At 35.6% G+C, this 22,442-nt stretch overlaps 1 protein-coding gene across 1 annotated transcript in view; it reads left to right on the forward strand.

Annotated features, from left to right (window-relative positions):
* Positions 1–22,442, forward strand: part of kn (EBF transcription factor knot) — a 302,267-nt gene that overhangs the window by 257,416 nt on the left and 22,409 nt on the right. The window contains exons 10-12 of the mRNA XM_090392953.1: positions 1,027–1,153; positions 12,003–12,091; positions 20,360–20,528. Of these exons, the coding sequence (XP_090249079.1) occupies positions 1,027–1,153; positions 12,003–12,091; positions 20,360–20,528 (385 nt within the window). The remainder of the gene's footprint in view (positions 1–1,026; positions 1,154–12,002; positions 12,092–20,359; positions 20,529–22,442) is intronic.

Here is a 22,442-nt window from a genome sequence, read left to right on the forward strand (position 1 = left end):
TTATGCATTTATGCATACTATATTAATATATATCTCACGTAAAAAGAATCATCGCAAACAATTGTACATAATTTATGTTATTGTTTATAAATAATACAGTTAAATTATTTAATTTAGTCTCCATATGTGGGATAATAAAATATGTATTACATGCAGTATTAATTACAATAACTTAATTATAGCGAATAGTCCTCGGTCGATTTGGTCATACAAAATTGTACCACCTTTGGGTGGAATGTTTAGAATTCTTTGGAGATTAATAATGCCACGAGACATCTGTTTTTATGAATGTCATTCGCAGCGTTCACGGATTCGAGAAAGGAATGTGAGACAGGACCTCACGTTTCAGGAATACAAAAACCCTGCTATTTCCTCCAATATTATGCCATCAAGATGTATTTGCTCATCAGTACTCAGGTAAAACAATTGAATCCACGCTAGTTTTCAGGGAGCTTGAAATTTTAATTACTGACAAAGATGCATGTTTGGTACAAGGTACTGATTTTCCAGTGTCCAAATGTAGTTCTCAGCTTCCATATAAAGCTGAGAACTACCCTACCTATTTCTGCCGATGTATGTTTGGATTGTTATCGATGCTAAAATGCATATTTCTGGAATATAACTGCACACATATATTGTAACCGCACAGGATAAATGTCACGGTAAGCGTTAATTACTCCTTCCAACTTACCAAGAAAGTAAACAAGTTCGAAAATGAAGGAAAATAAATATCCATATTAGGATTTCGTATCAAGTAGATAGTTTCGAGAGCTTTCGAAAGTCGACCTGCGGCACGAGGCACTTTGTTATTGCGCTATTTGAATGACACGAATTTCGCCCATTCTTGTATATATTGGGCATCTCGTGCCAAAAGTGTATTTTCGTAAGCTCTCCAGACAACTTCATTAATAAAATGTGCTGTGTGGTAATGCATGCAAGGAAATAAAGCGAAAATGAATTATTAAAATTCTAATCAAAGGCATTTTTTTCTAGATGTTGTTAAAAATATGTCTCGTGTTGTTTCAGCTCATCACCTCCCACGCCATCCGAGTACAGACGCCACCACGACACATTCCTGGAGTTGTGGAGGTCACGTTATCTTACAAATCCAAACAGTTCTGTAAAGGCGCACCCGGTAGATTTGTCTACGTCTGTAAGTCATCTTTGTGTTTTAAACCGTTTTTTTCTTTCTTTTTAATATTCCTAATTAATAAACTGTTTGTTCGTTGGTGTTTCGCACTTGGAGTCACGTGAGAAATTTAATATGAAATGCAAAAATATAATGAAGTGTTCATTGTATTTCTATTATTTAAAATTCATGTAGTTTTCATACTCTCGTAAAACTTGTTGGAGACATTTCAAATGAAATAAAATTGATCCAAGATCAAAAGACATTCAGGTAAATGCAGGAAAATGAGACGTTTGATGGCATGCAAAGTGACTTAGAAGACTGAAATATGACAATATTGGAGTTCTCACAGATTTGAGAGAAACTGTTGATAGAAAGTTGTAATAATGAAAACAGAAATGTGTTGGATTCATATCAGGACTTACAGCAACAGATGTGGTAAAGGTTTTAAGTTCAGTGTGAGCTCCAGGTGCTGTTGGGCATAGGGCTTGTAACTCTGCTACTTCTCGGTGAGCTCTAACAGTTCCGCGTAGGTCGGACAGGAAATTGTTCATTTTCCATTTAGCCATCTGTCCGCAAAATCACATCCAAAAACAGTTCTATGGCAACATAGAGAATTGCGTACCTACAATTTCTGACATTGTCCTACGGCTCCGCAGCGATGCGCCATTTGCTCTTCAGTTGAAAGATCTTGGTTCGAATCCTGTCTAGAATGCCAAATCTGATGACAGGCAAACAGACAAATACTGTCCTTTTATATAGCCTTTGTTGGTAAACAGAAATTCTAACCAATATTTTCAACGTCGCCTGTCTCTTTCAATTCATTGTGGTACACTTTGGAATATTTGTCTTCAAGTGGATCAGCTTGATAGATTAACTTAAATTCTCATTATATCGAACGATTGGCTAAAATTTCACATACCACGATACGCTTTTTTTATTTTTATTTTTCGAACTGTCGCTGTACTGGGCGTGTATGTGCACAAAACCTTTAGAGTAGGTGGATGGCTGTCTTATTTTTGGTAACTAGATACAACTTTGTTTTCAAAATGCCATCATTATGTTGGAGAACATCTGTGTGTATGTGAACGCGAGTGCGCCTCGTACAATATTGGGCAACTCAACAGCCACTCAATATATCCAACTCTTACTACAAAACATTTATCGCAACTGATTGGTCACTCGATGCGGCAGCTCATCCATGGCCATCGTAGTGATGAATGGTATCAGTTGCTACATTATGAGTCTCCAGTGAGAGTATCTTGAAAATTTTATTCATTTATTTTTAAATGAAAATCTGGTCCACAGAGTGCATCACGTTGGAAGCACATATTAGTGTTGTGGCAGACTAGAGCTGATGTGATCTTTTTAATGCTTCAGTTGTTCAATGAGCTGGACTTGAATGAAATTTTACCAAATTGAATCCTCATCCAGTTTATGAAAATCATCTTCCATCGAGACTTTCACAAAAATTCATACCTCACTGAGTTTTGAACGAACAGAATGATCCTCGGGGTATGATAAAAATAGCGAAAAAATATTGTAAATGCTTTTTACCGCTTTTTTCCGACCCAGCAGATGGCGACATTGCATTCGCTACCTGCTGGGTCGGAAAAGTTATCCACGAGTAAGTAGTCATTTAAGTATCACAACTTTTGGCTCTTGATATACTTGAATTGATTCTAAGAAGCAGAGAGTATCTTAAAGCTGTAATTTCCCAGACGGCATGTTTTGAGAATGTAGTCGCTGCTTGGACAATGTCTCAAGAGACAAAATTATTTCCAGGTTCATTGTCCAACTTGAATTTGCAAATTCTTGCATGTGAAATTAATTCGTTCCACGTTGGAAGTTCCCAAATGATATTCAAACCACGAAATGTTCTATTTTTCTTGAAACGTTACAGACGTTCTTGTCTGTAGTTATTTTATTGTTTTCCTTCACCTCTTTCTTCTAAGAATTCTTATTTATTTTTAAATTTAAAAAAAAATGGGGCAGTGATTAGGAACTGAGTATATCACGCTGTCTTTTATAACAGAACAGCGGCATTGCATATAAACTTGACCAGACACACACACACATGCCTTGGGGGGGGGGGGATACAAATTTTTTCACATAATTGTACTGTTATTCAGTGTTGTATCGCTTTTTTATTGGCTTGAAAAGAATTTTTTTTTCAAAGATTATTTTCAATGGATTCACTCGTAAATTTACCAAAATATCCTCCCTCCACCCCATTGTTATAAACATTGTGTAGATACACAATGTTTATAACTTTATCTGTTTCGGATGGTTACAAGCTGACATGTACATCGCACTAACCTTCGCCATAAGAAAAGTGTCGCTGGTTAAAAATAAGCCTTTTCGTTGATTATTCTTGAACGAAGTTTAGAAAACAACTCAAGGAGTGTGGATGTTCAAAATTAAATGTATTAAAGTATCATTTTAATGTATGTTTTACTGATTTTAAGAGATAAAACCCCTTTCTTCTTCTTCCCATCCTTGGCATTTTCTGTACATAGTCATATTCAAACTACAGAAGAAAATTCTCTCAAGCCATCTAAGTGGAATCTAAATGCTATTTCAGACGATAATTTGCTTTAAGAGGTGGTGTGTCAATATCATATTAATTATCAAATTAATGTGTACTAATTCATATGGTTTATCTTAGCGGAATTTCGACACTTGCCCTTTCGGAAAGACCCGGGTTAGGAAATCCTCTGTGGAATGCGAGGAACCATTTTAAGGTTTTTGTTGTTGTTATTAGCAGCAATATTTTCATCCCCACAAAACCAACAAATTTCCAGAACACCTGCAATTAAAATATCCTGTCGCATTGCTTAGGAAATGATTCAAACTAAACTAATTTCAAAGGTTTTCAGGAGGGGAAAACCTCGTTGTGCCCGACTGAGACCAAATAACATGCCCTGCTTTTAAAGGACGCCTAGAAAATTTAAATCCTCATTGGGATTGGGGATAAATCCTTAAAGAACGAAGTTCTTTTTTAGCCCCGGACTACGTGTCATATCCGTGAATTTATGGAGACTAATGTTTTTCTTAGTGTTCATCATAATAAATAAATTTTAATTATAACTTTATTAGAAATTGTTAAGCATTTAAAATGTCGTCAAAGAAATGACAGAAAAGAAGAAATCGATAGAAGCACTAAGGCTAATTCAGTGTCATTTGTCTATGGAAAGTTATAAAGGAAAAGGATATTATATTAACGTTTTCTTGTGCATCTACAAACGTCATCTCACGTTTTCGAATAAACATGGAGAGAAAGAACAACTAATCTCTCACACCAACTTGTTATTGGTTGCCCATTTAGCGTGTACGCAGAAATGAAATTAAATTCTAAACTAACAAGCAACGTGACGGTCCGGACAAAGCTTATGAAACCAAAGCTTTCGGGTCAGAAATAAGAACCATTAAAACGATATTGTAATCGAATTGCATCGTGGCGTGAGGAACGTGAAACAAAATCGTTCCTATTTTAACCATTAGAGAATCGGAATCTCGCCATTACAGCGGTCCGCACTTTAATATTTGATTCGCTGGGAATTATTCATCGTTATTATTCATTCCCCCAGAGGAATTCGTGTTGTTGCTAGGGCCGCCCCAAGGGCTCATTATTATGTGTGTCAGTCGAAACATAAATCAACCTTGGGGAAGCAAGGGGGTGGGGGGTAGTACGTGGACACGAGAAATTGCATATTGTCGGTCCGACGCTATCATTGGCTGGCGCAGGAAATTTGTGGCTAATGAGTTGGTACCTGTGTATGCGTAGAAGAAACCGGGATGGAGACATAAAAGAAGAGAGTTTCAGACGGATAGTTTTTAGTACCTTAAAAATAGTGCAATAACCACATTGGCTTCTTTAATGCGAAGCCCGTGAACTCGGTCAAGGTAATGGTGATATCCCCAGTTCAGCAATTTACTCGAAAATGCATGCAATTGAAGATAAATAAACCCCATCCTCTTGGCTCTCTTTTATTTTATGTGTTCTTTTTAAACAGAGGGCGCCCTTTAGCGTATGCGGTTGTTTCGGTAATTCCGAAGTCTGAAAAATGCAGCCAGCAGATACGTTACATCTCGTGTGTGTATCACTCTCAGTCACGCGCCACGCACACGTGTGTATCATAAATGTATATTTCACACTGGTAATTCGCTTTATTGCAGGATCAACGCACTGCGTAATTGTAGCTCACCTCCTGCTTTAAGTGTGCTGCTCACAGCCATGAAAAGAGCTTAATTGTTTCTTTCGGGTCGTTTAAAAATATTTAGAGAAACAAAGAACACCTCCGATGCAACATCTCCGAGCGCATCGGAAGTTGCTAATTTCTGTGTTCGTGTCACATAACGCACGGAGAGGTTGCGCTTTATGTCTAAGCTGTAAAGGAGATCGTAATAACTCCATTAAATGTTCGCAGTGTAGTATTTCCTATCGACTCTTTACTTTGTGATACAAGTCTTGGGTTTAACAATCAGCGAGATTGGATTTTAGGTTGCCTTCGAAGAGTCCCACTTGTCATATCGCGTGTGCATGATTTTCACTCACTCAGACGAAGAAGTCCTCTGTCGATGCGACAGTAGCTGCAATCGCACTGGTGGATGCAAGAATTACACATTTCACGACTGATATCGAGAGGAGTTCAAAGCTGGATGGTTAAGCCCATCTGAAACAAGTTTTCACATCATTCCTGATCAAGTATTTTTTTTTTTGTAATTTGAGAGAGAGAGCAAATTACTTCGATCTATAACATTAAAAACAGTTCGCGTTATACAGATAATGCAGAAATTAATAATATAAACAACTTCATTGGATCCGCCTTGAGTCAAAGTACGTCAGGACGAGAGAATCTTTAGACTGTTAGCCCAATCGTAGTAGTAAAACATTTTATCTTTAACAGCATTCAGTGTGTGAATGTGGTTATCATCTTAGTTAGTTATTATCCTGGGTTTACTATAAAAAAGAAAGAAAGAAAGAAAAAAGAATTATTTTCACTAAAGTCAGTGACTGGTGCATTTCTTCAATGAACTTCGAAGCGGGCGCTGATCGTTGGAATAACCAAAAAAACTGATTTAGATAAATGACCTTGCAATTCCTCATACACACACGTGCACAAACTTGCCACCTCCAGAAGTTTTGTTTCCTTTCTCTAAAAAAAATAAAATTTCTACTTCCTAAAAACTTTTACTTGAATGATGTTCAAATTATTCATGTTCTTGTTTCGTGCTCTTGTTTAACAGTGCTAAAAACATTTTAGGAAGAGAGAGATAGAGGAAGTGTGTCACTCTAGCGGACAGTCTTTAAAAATATCTTGAGATATTACAAGCATTTGTTTGTTCTTTGCGATAAATAGCTGTTGATAACTGTTATGGATTTAAGAAAATGCTTGCAGGATCCTTACAGAAAACAGATTCATATACTCGCTAACATGTTTTACGTCAAGATGGGAGAAAAAAATAGAATCAATGCATTGTCCCCCCCCCCCATACCCACACTCTTAGGCAGATGATTGAAAATTTCGAAATATATATTTTATATATCCATCGACATATTTTAACCAACCAATTATGTTTTATGAGCAACTAGACCTGCGCACAACAGCCTGTTCACATGTTCCCCAACAAACATAACAAAAAACATGTTGCAACCTCACGCTTGTTCCTCACGATGTAACCTGATTTGTACATTTCCTAGAAATACATCACGTCACCTCGGTTTCGCTACAAACACAAAAAACTGTTTCATTACATTCGATACGGAAATAAGTATTTTATCCTGGCACGTAATTAATTTTTCGTATTGTAGTTTTAGAATTATCACCGGGAATCAGGGGTGAGAAAGGCGTGACTTCTCTCTGGGATGTCTGGTGTGAATAAAATCTCTCTCGAAGAAAAAAAAACTTCTATAAAAAATGGCCACTTTTACTTTTAATCAAAACAGCTTTCAGATAATCAAAGAGAGAAAAACAGCGAAAATGTTCATTAACGTTGCCCTTCTAAATCAAATGTGTGTTATTTGATTCGATGAAAATCTGATTAATGCAAACCTAGTTTGAATCATTTAACTTGGTCAACTAGGTTCGTCGAGTGGATAGTGTCTCCAACCAGTAGTCTGTAGGTTCAACTCCCATTTGAGCCCGGATCGGATAAAAACGCATGGCGTGAAGTAGCTTAGAAAATCCCTAGAGCAGTAGCATGGATTATCTGACGCTTTTCCCACTCATGTTACTTGATGCTCTCGGTTATCATCATTTGTGTGTTGGATACACATAAAAAAAAAAAAAAACATTATTTTCTGATGATTTTTACCCCACGATTGAAGAAATATGTTCCCAGAGTGAGAAGTTCTTTATTTTCAAGAAACATGTGCTTTAATTTAAAAAAAAAAAGAAACTGAATTGTTTTATAAATAACACAGAATCCTACGCGTTCTCGAGCCATTCATGCATAAAAAGTACAAGAAAATAATAAAAACTTTGCTCCAAAGCCCAATAGTAACATCGATCTCTCAATCGACAAATGATCAAAAACTTTTGATCATTTGTCAACTCTTCTGGCACTAGGGATCAGAGTTTGGGGTTTGCTGAATCAATCGTTCTCACTCCGGTGTTCAAACCCAGCAACATCGAGTAATGATTTTACTGTTAGGCAGTTTGGTTTTCGGATTCATTTTTATGTTTTCGTTGATTTTTGTATTCGCGAAGGGCCGAAATATCTGCAGGATCAAGTTTCTTTTGTTTCGTGCCTTTCACGAAATGTTTCTTATTCCACACCATCAGATTACATCTTATTCCATAGATGTAATCTGATGGTGTAGCATCAGATTACATCTATTACTTGACAAGAAATTCAGTCATTTTACAGGTGTATCTGTCCTCTTAACACGATATTAAATTCATTATTTTACAAGCAATAATTTCACATATCAATTTCCGAGGCTTTCAAATGTGTTTCGATGCGGCAATAATTAGTGGCCAAAACATCATTAAGTTCCTTCGGACTGTCAAGCTACAAACAGAATGGAACCAGAAAAAAGAATACTATTACATGCAACCATATTTTCTGCTTCTCTGTTTGGAATGTATATAAGATAAAGATTTGATGCAACGTATAATTACTGTTAATGCTTAATATACTCAATTAGTTTTACAAAATCAGTCATCGGAGCCTTTTCTAAGTTAGAAGAGATCGATCACACCTAGAAAATATCACCGAAATTCTCCCTTTGATCATCCTTTGATGAAGACTTGGAGGAACTTCATCACAGTTATCCAATATGTTTTACAAACTGTCATGTAGAATGGCGATTATTTTACTATTATTATTATCATTGTTATTATTAGTAGTAATCATTAGTTGTCGTTACCATTGGGCTCATAAAAGGAAAAAATATTGCATTTTAACGAAATATGTAAATACATTTAGAAACGGGTTTCATAGGCTTACTTGTTGCTTCACGTCTCAAACATAAGATAAAATTACTTAAAAGACAACTGAATTTAATAAGCATTCGTACTCAGTAATATTGAAGTTTTCCTTTAAAAAAAGGAGAGGGGGAGAACTTTCTCCAATGCACGTTTCATCTTTAATTGGAACTCATCAGGAAACAAGTAAACAGAATCATTCTGGTCAATGAGAGTCATGACGCCATCCCGGGTAGACATGTTTGGCGGACTGAAAATAGCGTTTAGTAGTAAAGCAAGAAATATTTAATTGGTTTGAATTAACTGCTTCAAAAATAATTGCAAGCGTTTTATCACGATACAGAAATGGAATTTCGAAATTCGTTATTGTATCTCAGAAGGCGTGAAAAACTCGGTTATCTTGACGCACGCGAGTTTGTGAAAATGATGACTAATGATAACAATGGCGTCATGCAGTTTGTAACATTCGTTATTATTCAAAACATTTCCTTTTTTTACGCAAATGAATGCGAAATGTCCTCTTTACCTTTTTAATTCCAACTCCAACCTCTCTCTCTCTCTGAGATAGATGATTAAACAGTTATTGGTATTTAAGAAGCCGATAAAAAGTAAAGCGATATTGCTAAATATCTTCGGAGGCAAAAATCACAGCCCACTAAGAGAAGATGGAAAGTACTTGCACATTAAGTTAAGAACGGCTTGACAGAGTGGGCCAGCGAAAGGATTAATCATGATGTGCGTCTACTGTAAGCTGATTAAGCGCATCATGTTGACAAGCTTAAACAGCTTCTGTATCTTCATTTGATGAGGTGGCACTTTTTGCTGTCATTGTCTCACAGATAAAGTGACGTGTAATGCTGAATTTTCCATAATCATGTTAAAAATGATGGCCTACAAACCGTTCGGATCAGGGTGGAGACGATCAACGAAAATTACTGCGATGACATTCGAGTGACTGCTGCACGATGGCGCACTAATGAACGACCAGCTGGAGCAGCGTCATCGAATTATTGTCGCAATAAACGAAAAGAAACCTGTCACCGAATTTAGCAGCAGTCGGATTTATTTTGCAGATCGAAAATATGATAAATATTTACTCGATACGAATCGTCGCAATTATTACTGTTCGTGAGAACCCCACTGGGGAAAAGTGCATCCATTTCTGCTCAGAGTGATTTGGGGGCTTTATTTTGGTGCCTTTTTAGATGACTTTGGTTTTATCTCCTTCAGGTTTTCGCAACGAGAACGAAGAATCCAATTTCGACTTTAAGAAAACTTTCGAGAAACATTTTGACACAATGAGAAGAAATCTGTTGTAGAATTCTTTGAAATTTCCTCCCAAAATATATTTTTCGAAAGCAGAATACAATCACCTTTATACTTATACTATTATATTGAACTAAAATACTTATTTAATATAGTTCTATTGAATTATAATACTTTTCCGTGTCATGTTCGTCTTACTACACCTCCGACGATAAAGAAATTTGTCATTATATTCTAGATTTTAAAATACTCCCTGAATTACACCGACTGAGAGCAGCAGAGTAATTAAAAAAAAACACTCCTGGAAGTATCATAAAGAAAAGAAATCATGTTAGCGGATAATTCGTGTTTTCTACTCATCCCAATAGCATTTCCTGTACTGTTTGTATATCTAATTCACGTATGGCATTATAATGACTACTCTGGCCGCCTTGGCGGACTATGTTAATAGTACGTACTTATCATTAAATTGAAATATGCAAGCATATCCATCATTTTGCATTCGTATCAGCCTAAAAACAAACTATGAATTCGATATACGACTGATAATTAGCGTAATAAATTGATTAAAATGTTTTATTAAACGGATCTGGATAAGCATATTTTTAGATGGAATTATTAATTGAAAACTACTGATCACATGATTTATAGAGCGTCTCAAATTCCCAGACCCAGAATTTTAAATGCTTAGAGACTAAAGAAATCTACAAATGATAATGTCGTCCTGCCAACTGAAATTCCCCTTTTAAGATTCATAATCAAAATTGCGTTGAATTTCGTGGATTCATAATAGTAGCCAACTGCAGGGTGGGTTTTTTTACATTTCAATGCAGACAAAAGGTACATCTTAACTTACAATATCCTATACTTTATGTATTAAATGTTGGAACATTTAAAGAAAATTAATGACTAATTCCGTCGAATATATTGGATGAAATAGTCATTATTTTGCTATTATCTCTGAAGAACACTTCAATGATAGAAATCGGACGGTGGAAAAAATTTCCTGGGGGACTTAGGCGTTTAATTTTTCCTGTGGTAATGCACCTCTCCAAAATGTTGACTCTGACTGCAAAATATATGCTAGATGCAGCCAAAAATTCATGAAACCAAAACTGCAGATTCTGCTCAAAGAGAGAGGCATTGAATTAAGATAAATTCATTATGAGTAGCAAGCTTACTTTAGCGTAAATATGTATTTTCTTTTATTTCACCAGTATAAAGTCCATTTTCGTTCCTCGCGAAATAAATATAGCAAACGGAAACTTAGTATTATTGACTAGCTATTCAATTATTCGCTTGTGAAACAACTTAATTCACAGAAGAATAATTGTGCACCTGTCGTGACATATACTGCGTATATGTCACGACAGGTGCACAATATATTGTGCACCTGTATATCACGACATATACGCAGTATATGTCACGACATATACTGCGTATATGTCACGACAGATGCACAAGTTCTGTTACCATAATTGGTATTCGAGGTTGCCTTCGCTTCCAAAATGTTGTGAAAAGCAAGTAATGGACATTCCATTCAACGATTTAATATCGTGCATTTTGCCGAAATTAAAAACTACTTCGATGCATTATACGGCGAAAAATGCAGCGATTCTTTATGTAATAGAGAGGAGGAGGAGCTGCGATTAATTTTTTGTGGAGAAAATGCTTCATTTCTATAAATCAAGCATTTCATACTAATGAAAGATATTAGCAGGAAGTTAACAGTAAACTGAAGCTTTTCGAATATTCCTTTGCCATCTCCTCTTTTAATTTTCATTCAATCCGATCACAGTTGCGGTTACTAAAATTGCTGTGACCTTCTCATTTGTGGGGATGATTTCCACAATTTTATGCTGAAATTTAGAGACATTATTTCCTCTTTCTTTATGCTCACGCTGAGGAATAAAATTATACCTAATTTTGGTAACCAAATGGCAGCAGGAGCATCATTTCTTGTAATGCATAATGATGTGTGACTTTCCTAATCTTCCACCTCCTTAATGCGTTTCCATATCTCCTTCCCATTCATGTCTTTTCTCTTGTGTTTAGCATATCCCTCCTCAAAGTATCATAGTTAATGATGCACATCACACCTATTACACCACCTCTGTTCAACTTTCGAGTTCTATTATGTGTATAATCACCGCATCCTCTTTTTTCTCTTATAGCTTTAAACGAACCGACGATAGACTACGGGTTCCAGCGATTAGCCAAACTTATTCCTAGACATCCGGGTGACCCCGAGAAACTACCAAAGGTAATCCTCTCTCAATCCTAAATTTAAATCGTTTATCCTTTATGCTTCAAAATCCCTGTGCTTTATGTTGTGAATGCAAGTTATTCAGGGAAAAATAACGCATAATGAAAGTCATTATCCGTTGTATTTCCGGGGAAAATATCAAATTCATTTACATCCAAATGTTTCTTTTCTTGAGCAAACAGTATTGGAAATTAAAAGAACTCCGGTTTAGTCTGAGTATACATAAACAAGCTGTACAGACGTATAACAAACAAATTTAGGTGCGCTCTTCAGGGGTTATATGCGTTTTGTAAATTGTATAGTGGGGTATTCAACTGTATGTAGATTAATACATTTCTCTTAGGGAACTATTATAGCAGATATCTAATTAAATTTTTCATTTTGCTCCTAGAAGATAGGATAAAATGTCAGTCGGATTTATGACATCGCACAGATTTTATCGAAAATTTATTCTAAGAAATAAAGGAAAATCAAAAATCTATAAGATTTCTTTTAATTTATTTCTGATAACCTAATAAGACCACAAGAGCGTAATAATGGAGTCAATAGTTAGCTAACACACATTAAAACTTCAGAACAGTTTTAATAAAGATAATCCGGTGAACTGAACTGGATTATGTCTGGTATCATTTTAGATTCTGTTGAATTGTTCTCTGAATTGATTGCTACGAACAGTAATCATTCCAATAAAATGCATTAATGATTTTTTTAAATTATTATTATTTTTTATTATTAATTTAAATGTGAAAATAATTCTTAGAAGTATTATGAAATTCTTTCAAGGTGAGAGAAAAATTATCTTTTCAATGTTATTATTAAAATTTAAAAACAACTTTTTAATTTGCATGACAGGATCTCTTCCCATAGGATGTAAACTTCTCATCTCGTGATATATCAGACGCTTTTCTGGACCGTATAAAATTATATGAGGAGGGCCAGTTAAACTGATAAAAAGGATGCTTGCTGGACTCGGTGTGCATCATTTAAATGATGAGATATATCTGGACTCTTATTGTAGTTTCTGCTTATTTTGTTATTGAAATTAATGTTCTCAGCACACCAGTATTCAAACAGGGTTTGCATTCTTTGAATGGAACAGATAGACGCGTGTATTTTGATGTTAAGAACAATGGATATGGAATGCTTTTAATGCATATCAATGTCCCATACCAGAGATCATAAAATCTATATAGTACAGCATTGCGATGTATGGACGAATGGTTAGGAGAAAGAAAGAATCTAAAAGTTGTTTTTAAATTCAAATGTACTCAAAGCTACTGTCCAGCTCAAGGAAGTATACATATGGAAACTATTTTGCAAGAAGTCACAAGTCTTTTAATATTAACTAAGGACTAAAAAAAATCCAATTCACCACGATTAAGACGTATATGCCACTGTTCCAGTTGTTTAATAACCCTGCCTCTTTCAGCTTGAACGTGGAAAATGGTTATAAATTTACTTTGAAAGGATAGATTGAGGTTGTTCAAATGATGGAAGCTGTGAGTACCGTGAGTCGGCGCCACAGCCAGATCAGGTACATGTTAACGTCTTTGGCGTTAACTGCCTTTTGGCTTACTTTCTCTCTACTTAATTTACCCATCAATAATATCTTATTTAAAATATTTATGCTTTTGTTTTTTCTAGAAAATTCCAGAAAAAGTAAGTAAGATTTATGGTTTCTTTAAGCTGTCGTATTATCTATTATTCTAAGCGCAGAAGCCGACTTTTAGTTGCAATTTGTGGAGCCAGAACTATTGCCCATATAACTGTTTTGAAAATTTCGTGTTTTTAATTTTAGCGATTTATTTTCATGGCGTACCAACCAAAACCTTCTCTTACAACTGATGTAAAATTAGGTATAAGAGAAGGGAGAACGCTATCTCCACTCTTATTAAACAACCATGTGGATTTACGTTATAAAGTAAAGTGGCATTACATGTGATACTGGTGATATTGAACTCAGCTATTTACTTTGTGCAGATCTTATACTCCTAAATAAATCCAGTCCAAGTCTCTGGTATTATCCAACTAAACTGAACTGACTGAAGGGTACTTCAATGTCACAATTTTGACGTGAAAACTAGCAATAAAAAATGAGAAGGAAGGAATATAGAAAATGTCAACAGCAGTTTCAATGGGTATCCTATAGGACACGTAAAAGAATTCAGCTACTTTAAGGACAATTTTTGTGAATATGAACAAATTAAAATGTAAATGGACGACCGAATAAGAAAAATCGGTGTTGATATGGAGCCAGTTGAATACATGTGTGCGGATAAGAAAGAAAGCAGCCAAAACATTAAACTAGTGCTATACAAGAGCGTTCAAACCGATTTTAAACCAATTTTATGGTAAGAGAACAGTTGGGAATCGATAGCACAATTGACTGAAAGTAGGAAAAATTTGACATTATTATCGTTCATGATTGTGAGAGGAGAGATAATCGCAGGTTGTCTTAACGGATGGGAAAAGAAAGGAATGAAATGATTATCAACAGACGATGGCACTGAAATGGCCTTGAGGAAGTTCAAGGTAAATTGACGCTTTAAAGGTATCAACTGTTCAAGTTAATACCCTTGAAGCCTGAACTGTGCTATCTAAAAATCTTGGAGAACTGACACATTATTAATATGGAAGAAAGTATGTTCATAGAAGACTAGTAATAATGTAAACTTAATTATGTAGCACCATCATGGTATCCTGCACAACCGTTGAGGGCGTATCAGGAATTTGATGATAAAAAAAGAATTATGCTAGAAAGAAGTAACGCATATTTTCGCAACGAAAAAGGTGGATTCATTGAAATAATATAAAGAATGCTTGTGTGATTGATAAGTTTTCATTATAAGTTTAGCTTTAGATCGACAATTTTATTATTCGTTCTAATTAGGTACTTTTTTTTTTTTTTGCAATTATGTAAAATATCTGAAGTTTTGCATTTATATTTTCTGGATAGTTTTATAGTAAGTTTAAGAAGTGTAGATGATATTATCCGCTACATATTTTTAAACCAATACATGAAATTGTCAAATCAGCAAGTTTTGCGTCTTTATATAGATTTTGAGTCGCAAGTTAATATGATGCTTTTATAATTTGAAAAAAATATTATTAAAATGTATTAAAATACTTAGTCACAAGTCAAGGTATTTTATTAAAATACTTTGACTTCTGACTATATTATTCGTGGACAAATTTGTTAGTTTGGATTTACATTAAAATGGCATTTTCCAAACCTCCTTAGCCGTTAAGAATGACGTCATTTAAGAATTATATCTAATGGATATTAGTAAGATGTGTAAACATCAACAGTTAAAGACAACTCGTAGTTAAATATCAGAATTTTCAGTATTTTCCCATACGAACGTAATTTTATTAACAAGCCTTAAATTAAGTAATCGAAAAAACAAAAGCATATAAAGAATATATGAATTTCTTTGGATTTCAGCGATGATGAAAAATCCTTCAGTAACAGATTTATGTAAAATGCTAGAAGCTTTAAAATATATAGGAATAGACGATGTTTATATTAATGTATTGCCTCATTATATGTGAGAGATGTTCAGGGGTAATAAATTTGAATGGAAAAGAAAGAGAAATACAAAAAAAACCAGATTCAGACAGGGAGACTCTATCACGCCAAAACTATTCGCTGCAGTCCTTGAATGTGTTATGAGAAAACTGAACTGGGAGAAAAGAGGATCATACTATTAGCAGCAATGCCAGAAGAATTAGAACACATGATTATTGAATTAAATGAAGTTAGTTTAGAGTATTAAACCTGCATATAAATACGGACAAATCAAAAGAAATATATAGTGGAAATACTTCAGAACAAACACAAATTGAAATAAATCAAAGACAGATTAATATAGTGAATTCATACAAATATCTAGAACAAATCATTACTAACATTGATAATGAAATAACAGCATGATGGAAAGATTTTAACCATCATACAAATTTATCATCATCAAATTCCTGACATATATATCCTCCCGGGGGGGAAGGAATCCTATGATGGTACTACATGAAAAGTACATCATTACTAACTTCCTATCAACAATTTTCCTCCGGATTAGCCTGTTATCTGTCAACATTCCAATATTATCAGATCTTATATTTCTATCGTCTAAGGTACTTTGTACCGTATCAATCCACCTATATCTTGGTCTTCCTCTGGGTCGTTTTCCTGCCAACCTGGCAGAGAGCACTTGTTTTGCTAATCTTTCTTCGCCCATTCTGTTTAAGTGACCATACCACCTGAGATTAGCTCTGCTAACGCATTCCTGAATGCTGACAATGTCAAGTTCTTTCCTAATATCCTCGCTTTTAATTATATTGCCATTGATGCCATCTGTTCACGCTCCAAATCTTTCTCAGGACTCTCATATCTGCGGTCTCCAGTCTTTGATTAAGTGTTTTATTTCTTACCCAGCTCTCAGATCCATAAGTTAAAACTATCTTGTATACAGCTAATTTAGTGTTTTGACTAATTTCTTTCTCTTATGCAATTTAAATTTATTCAGCTGACTTCCTATCATACCAGCTTTACTAATTCTGTTGTCTATTTCCATATTTAATTTGCCATCTTAACTAAAAATTGCACTAAATAGTTGAAATATTTTACTTGTTCTATAGGTTCACCATTCAGGATACAGTTGATGTTTTTGCCTATTTTCATTATAGAAATATACCAAAGTGCTTGAAAAGAAAGATCGATAACCAGCGTGTACTCCCAACAATGACCTATGGTAGTGAAACCTGGAGTCCGACCAAAAAAAAAAAAAAAAAAATATGGAGAAACTGAAAACAACATAAAGAAACATAGAAAGAACCATTTTGGGAATAATACGGTTAATTAATAAAGAATAATACTTGGATAAGGAAGCAAACAAAAGTAACGGCCATTGCATCAGTAATAAAAGGCAATTAATGGCGCTGGGCACAACATGTGATGAGAATGTCTGACAATGCATGGATACAGAGAGAGAGAGAGAGAGGATGTACAGCAAGAACTGGTTATCGGAAGCCAGGTAACCCAGTATATAAGATGAGATGATGAAATAAAAAAAGATGTGGATATTTATGGTGGAGAGATGTATAAGACTAGTTAAAATGGAAAAAGCATGGAGAGGCATTCGTCCGGAAGTGGACTGAAGAAAGCTGTTAATGTGATGATGATTGTGCACGTGTGGGTGCTTGTTGAGTTTTGTAGGTTTATACAAGCGAATCCTCACTTACGAACATGGAGTTCCTTAAAATCGTTCGTAAGGTGAATTTATTTTTTTCCATAACATATACTGCTAAATTTATTAATGTATCGGTGAACTTCGGGCACTGTAAAATGTTCGTAAGTGAAAGAGATTTTGTGTCCGTTAAGTGAAGTGGGGTCACAGTTTAAGAGCACGTGCGATGTTCGTATCTTGAAAGTTCGTAAGTAGAGGTTCGCCTGCACACACGCTAAGGTATTTCTCCACTGCTTGCCGATGTGCAACGCGAGTCTTCATGTAGCCTCGAACCCGGACGGATCCATCCATTTATCAATAGTACTATCGCATGCTTTGAACAATGGGAATGTGCCTCATTGTATTGCCCATACTCACGTTTTTTTTTTTTTTTTGTTGTTGTTTTTTTCGCAGTTCATTCTCTGCTGAAATGACCAGACCTCTTTGTCGTAGTAAGGATATAACAACACTCACTGTCCGCAAATGCAGTACACAAATGATCGATGAATTAAAAAAAATAATGAACAGATTTTTAACCGTTTATCCTGACCGTTTATGTTTCAATAGTAACGCTACCAGGAGTAAATTTATTTCCTACGTACTCCATTGCATACGCCATACAATGCATATGTTACATGTAGCTTCCAAGTAACTGATTAATATTTGCATTAAATTTGCGTCTACATTTTTGTAATAATATTTACATTTATATTTTTACATTTACATATATTTACACTATATAATCCAAACATTATCAGTAATTTATGTTACATTACAATGATCGAAAGTGGATCTTATTGGCAAAATTAAATAATTCTGATTAATAATTTTGGATAAACCTGTGTTGACACAGGCCACTCGTCTCCCGAACTGATGATGTCTTGCATTAGGGAGCATCCAGATGGAGTCGAGTAACTGACAGTCGAAAAGTAAGTGATCGACAGTCTGTTGAAAGTGTGGCCAGCAAATGCATAATGGCGATTCCAGGATATGGAATCTGTGTAGGTAGGGGGTGTGTATTATAACACGTTTGTTCCTACCTGTTTAGTAAAGAGTATCTTCACATGAGTCTTTTGCTTCATATTGTATTGTCCCTCGTAATATTATGCATCCGACAACGATATTCAGTATAACGCATTCGAGATAGTTAAGAATTGTGCTTTCATTATGAGATATATGATGACTCATGACGATCTCCTTTTGGATCTGAATTCTGATCCCTTTTTGGAACTTCTTAGTCTTCTAATCCAGCTACCTACAACCAGCCATCTTATATCCTGATGCAGCTGCTCTCTGTATAAAACAAGTGCCATTGATTTTGTACTTTTTTTAAAAAAAATTTAACTGCTAAAATTTACTTAACTAAAACAGAAATAGTTTTGCAGATTCCCGTGAATATATGTGAGCTGGGCTTTCGCTGATGAGTTGACAAGATGACGCCTACAGATGCATAGCTATGGCTGTGAAACTTCCCTAAAACGCATCAAAAAATGAAAGGGGGGTGGGAGGTCGGGTCAAGCATGAGCGCAAACGAAAGTACTTGAATTCTCTCCTCGGTAAGCTACGCAACACTCATCAGGGACTTTAATCAACCTGTAAGGCTTGTATTTTTAACACAGCTAGTGTGTTTTTAATCACGCTGCTAAATTTAAAATTAATTTGCATCCCCGCTTTTATTTTTAACGAAAGCCTTAATTATCTGTCGCTTGTTGAGAAGTCGTTTTTGCGGTTATTTTTATAACAGCGCATCACGTTACCAACGGAGGATGGTCCAATAAAACGTAGTTTCTAAATTTCGAATTAATTATCCCCGTGACATTGGGGGGGGGGATGGTTTTATGATTAGTTTTACTGACTGGCTAACATAGTTTAGTGGTAATTCTGCAGTGAAGAGCTAATTTCACGCCGGTGAACATTGGGATTCGCGGAAGTGACGTCTCGCTGCCTCTTACGACATTATGAAGAGTCGTTAGGCGGAATCACCAAACACACGACGACTTCCTTTGCAATATATATTAATCAGCATCGTCGAGGGTACCCCCCCCCCACTTTTAATAACGTAGTTTGCTCATTGACTAGCGCGTTTCACACTTACAGAATTAACTGCCCGATATCGCATTGGAGTAGTTTAATAAGGCAGAATAAAAGTGTGATTGATGATTTCTGAATCTTCGATTCCGAAAAAAAAAAAGTCACCTTAATTCTTGTTCATTCAACAAAGCACGACTTGGGGCTAATCTGATAGTTTGTTTACAAGGGATTGTAGTTGCTGATGGTTACATTAGCACCAAGACAGCGTCTGCGTTTATAGTTATACCTGTTACTGGATGTGCTCTCACGAAGGTGCGCCTATTAAAAGGAAGAGAAGATGGGATGGAGAACACGATACGAATTCCATATGACGTTCGCCATTGAATCCTCAGTTTCAGAAAGCCTAGTTATTGACTGGGATCAGAATTAAGATCTTTTGTCGTATCCTACCAAGTGCACTAAGGAAGAGAAGTGATTCACTGCTGTATAGCTGATTAATCCACGGGCTTGTCAGTCAAAACGAAAGAGTCATTTGAAATATACATTCCGCGTTTCTTTTAGCAAAGTCGCGTACTCGTGAATGCGTTTATAAAATGAGCTTCGTTAATTTTACTTTAGGTATGTAGTCGAACTTTCAGGTTAAGTATATTAACTCTGCTACTGCAGTACACTTGAAGGGAGACAAATGGGTTCAAATCCTCTCACTGAATGTGCAAAAGTGTGCGTATGAAAGACTCGGACCTCCTTCTCTCCAAGGAAAATGCCAATGTGCTGATGTATTCCTTATTTTTGCTTAAATATATTTAATTAAGGTACGTTATTTGATGCAATTTCTTTTACTTTATAGAATGGCTCTGTTAGGAAAAATGAATACGGTACTACCTAGTCGCAAATTGCATTTAAGAGAACGCTTACTAGATTGTGGCTTTTATTTGATTAAAAAAAAACAAACATTATTTTGACTAGTAATCCAGAGTTAAACAATGTCTATTTTTCTGCACCATTTCAGGAAATAATTTTGAAGAGGGCAGCTGATCTGGCAGAAGCACTATACAGTATGCCGAGGAATAACCAACTGGCTCTCCCCGCACCCAGGTCGCCTGCACTGAACAATGCAGCAGCCATGTCAGGATTCAATGCGTACACGGGACAACTGGCAGTCAACGTACAAGAAAATGGTATTTCACTTTCTTGTTTGCTGTTGTTTTTCTTTTGTTGCATTTTATTTTCGTTACAATCCCTGTTTCCTCCCCTCAACTTCCATTCGTCTTTATTCTAGCTTTCCTGTCCAAAGTCTCTACTTTTTAGTGCGATTCTATCTTCTTCATATAACGCAACAGTCAGTACACCGAGTCCTCGTTATTCTCGATATAGACATAAACGGAACTCGAATTTATTCAAAAACTTTGCATACTTGCAGCGCGATTCTCTGGAAATATTAACCGACTGAATAAATACTTTCTGGAAAGGATGCACTTAGATGTGCAGGAAAATGAACGATTTCATTTCACTTAAATACCAGTGTGTGGCATAAGTGGAACTCGATGTGAACCAAATTATATTTTCAGATTTTACTAAGCTACTTATAAAAAGCCACAGGCAAAACTTCAATGCATCGTGGAGATGGCGAATTGAACCGAAAGCAATTTGAATAATGCTGGTCTAGGCGACTAATATTAAATCACCTGAGAAAATAAGTGGTATCACTTATTTATATGAGCTTTCGTTTCAAAATATAGATGGTACTAATGAAAAATTCAATGGGAAGTTTTGTTACGTTATTTTATGAAAATGATTACAATTAGGATTAAATTTGTGAGAAAGGTTTTGGACCGGAGAGCTTCCTCCCTGTTCATTTCTAGTCCTCGTCAGTGCACTTAAAGAGAGCATTTGGTTGGCATACCGTCTGCACAAAATGGAGAAAAGACTGTTAGGAAATTCAAACCCTCACGATATTAATGGAATATTTATGGAGGTGCATGTACTTAACAAACCAACATTGGTTATCGTTGGTGATAATCACCAATGTTGATTAGCTGAAGAATCATTTTCACTGTGGATGAAACGGCCATACATACGCTTACAATAGAAAACACAGTTTCCTAATCGAAAGGCACACGATGCTGGATTTCGTTAGGAATGTTTTCATTATATTCCCACCCACAAAAGTTTTGTAAACCTATGGTATTAGTACCGTGGGTGGATGGGATTTTTTTTTTTTTTTTAATTTTTTTGTTTCATTTACATTTCTGTATTTTTTAAAATAATCCAGACACCCTGCTCTAGAGACCAAATATGAAAATATTTCGAGCCACTTCAATACGCAGGAAAATGGTCTCACACCAGTCGATGAAATTCGTCTTCCACTAAAGACATTCACAAAAGATCCATGCCCATGATGCGATTCAAACCCACAACCTGCTGGTTGGTTCGAGAGCAAGTGAACCACTGCGTTTTAACGGTGGTTCATGATCAGAGCACCATGCAATCGTGTGATGAAGAACCTTACAAGTGTGTTCCATCTCTGTGACAAAATCCGGATGCGTGAGGACAGATTTAGCTGATGAGCTTGCTAGCCCCAAGGTTGACCTCAAAACAACTAAACATCTGGGTGAGAAATCGCCAATGGCGGTTGTTCTTATCGGTGCATTCAAACATGTTCTACATGAAAAATTAGGAATATTCCAAAATATTGCTGAAAGGCTTGCAACCTTTCTACATACATATTTTCTGTATTTATCTAAATTTCCTTTTGTACTGTTAGAAACTGTATATATCGATACATTTTAATCACATCTTAAGCCATACACGAATCAAATGAAAATTAGACGCCATCGAGACCGATTCAAGGAGGGTGGAGAGTCATTGAGTATGTTATTAAAAACATTTTAATACATTTCAGCCAATGTCATCTATATTTTATATACTGCACTACAAAAATAAAGCCATTAATAGTGTTTATAAATAATTTTGAGTAAAATATATTATGTAATAATATTAAAATGTTATTTATATATTCTGTATTCTCACTAGTATTCTTATAATCCTGGGAATGCAATCGGGACCTGGAAACTAAATGTGCCGAAAACATC

The sequence above is a fragment of the Typopeltis vanoorti genome, chromosome 5, assembly GCF_054136105.1.
Source record: "Typopeltis vanoorti isolate ZY-2024b chromosome 5, IOZ_Tvanoo_1.0, whole genome shotgun sequence".
In the NCBI taxonomy this organism is placed as follows: Eukaryota; Metazoa; Arthropoda; class Arachnida; order Uropygi; family Thelyphonidae; genus Typopeltis; species Typopeltis vanoorti.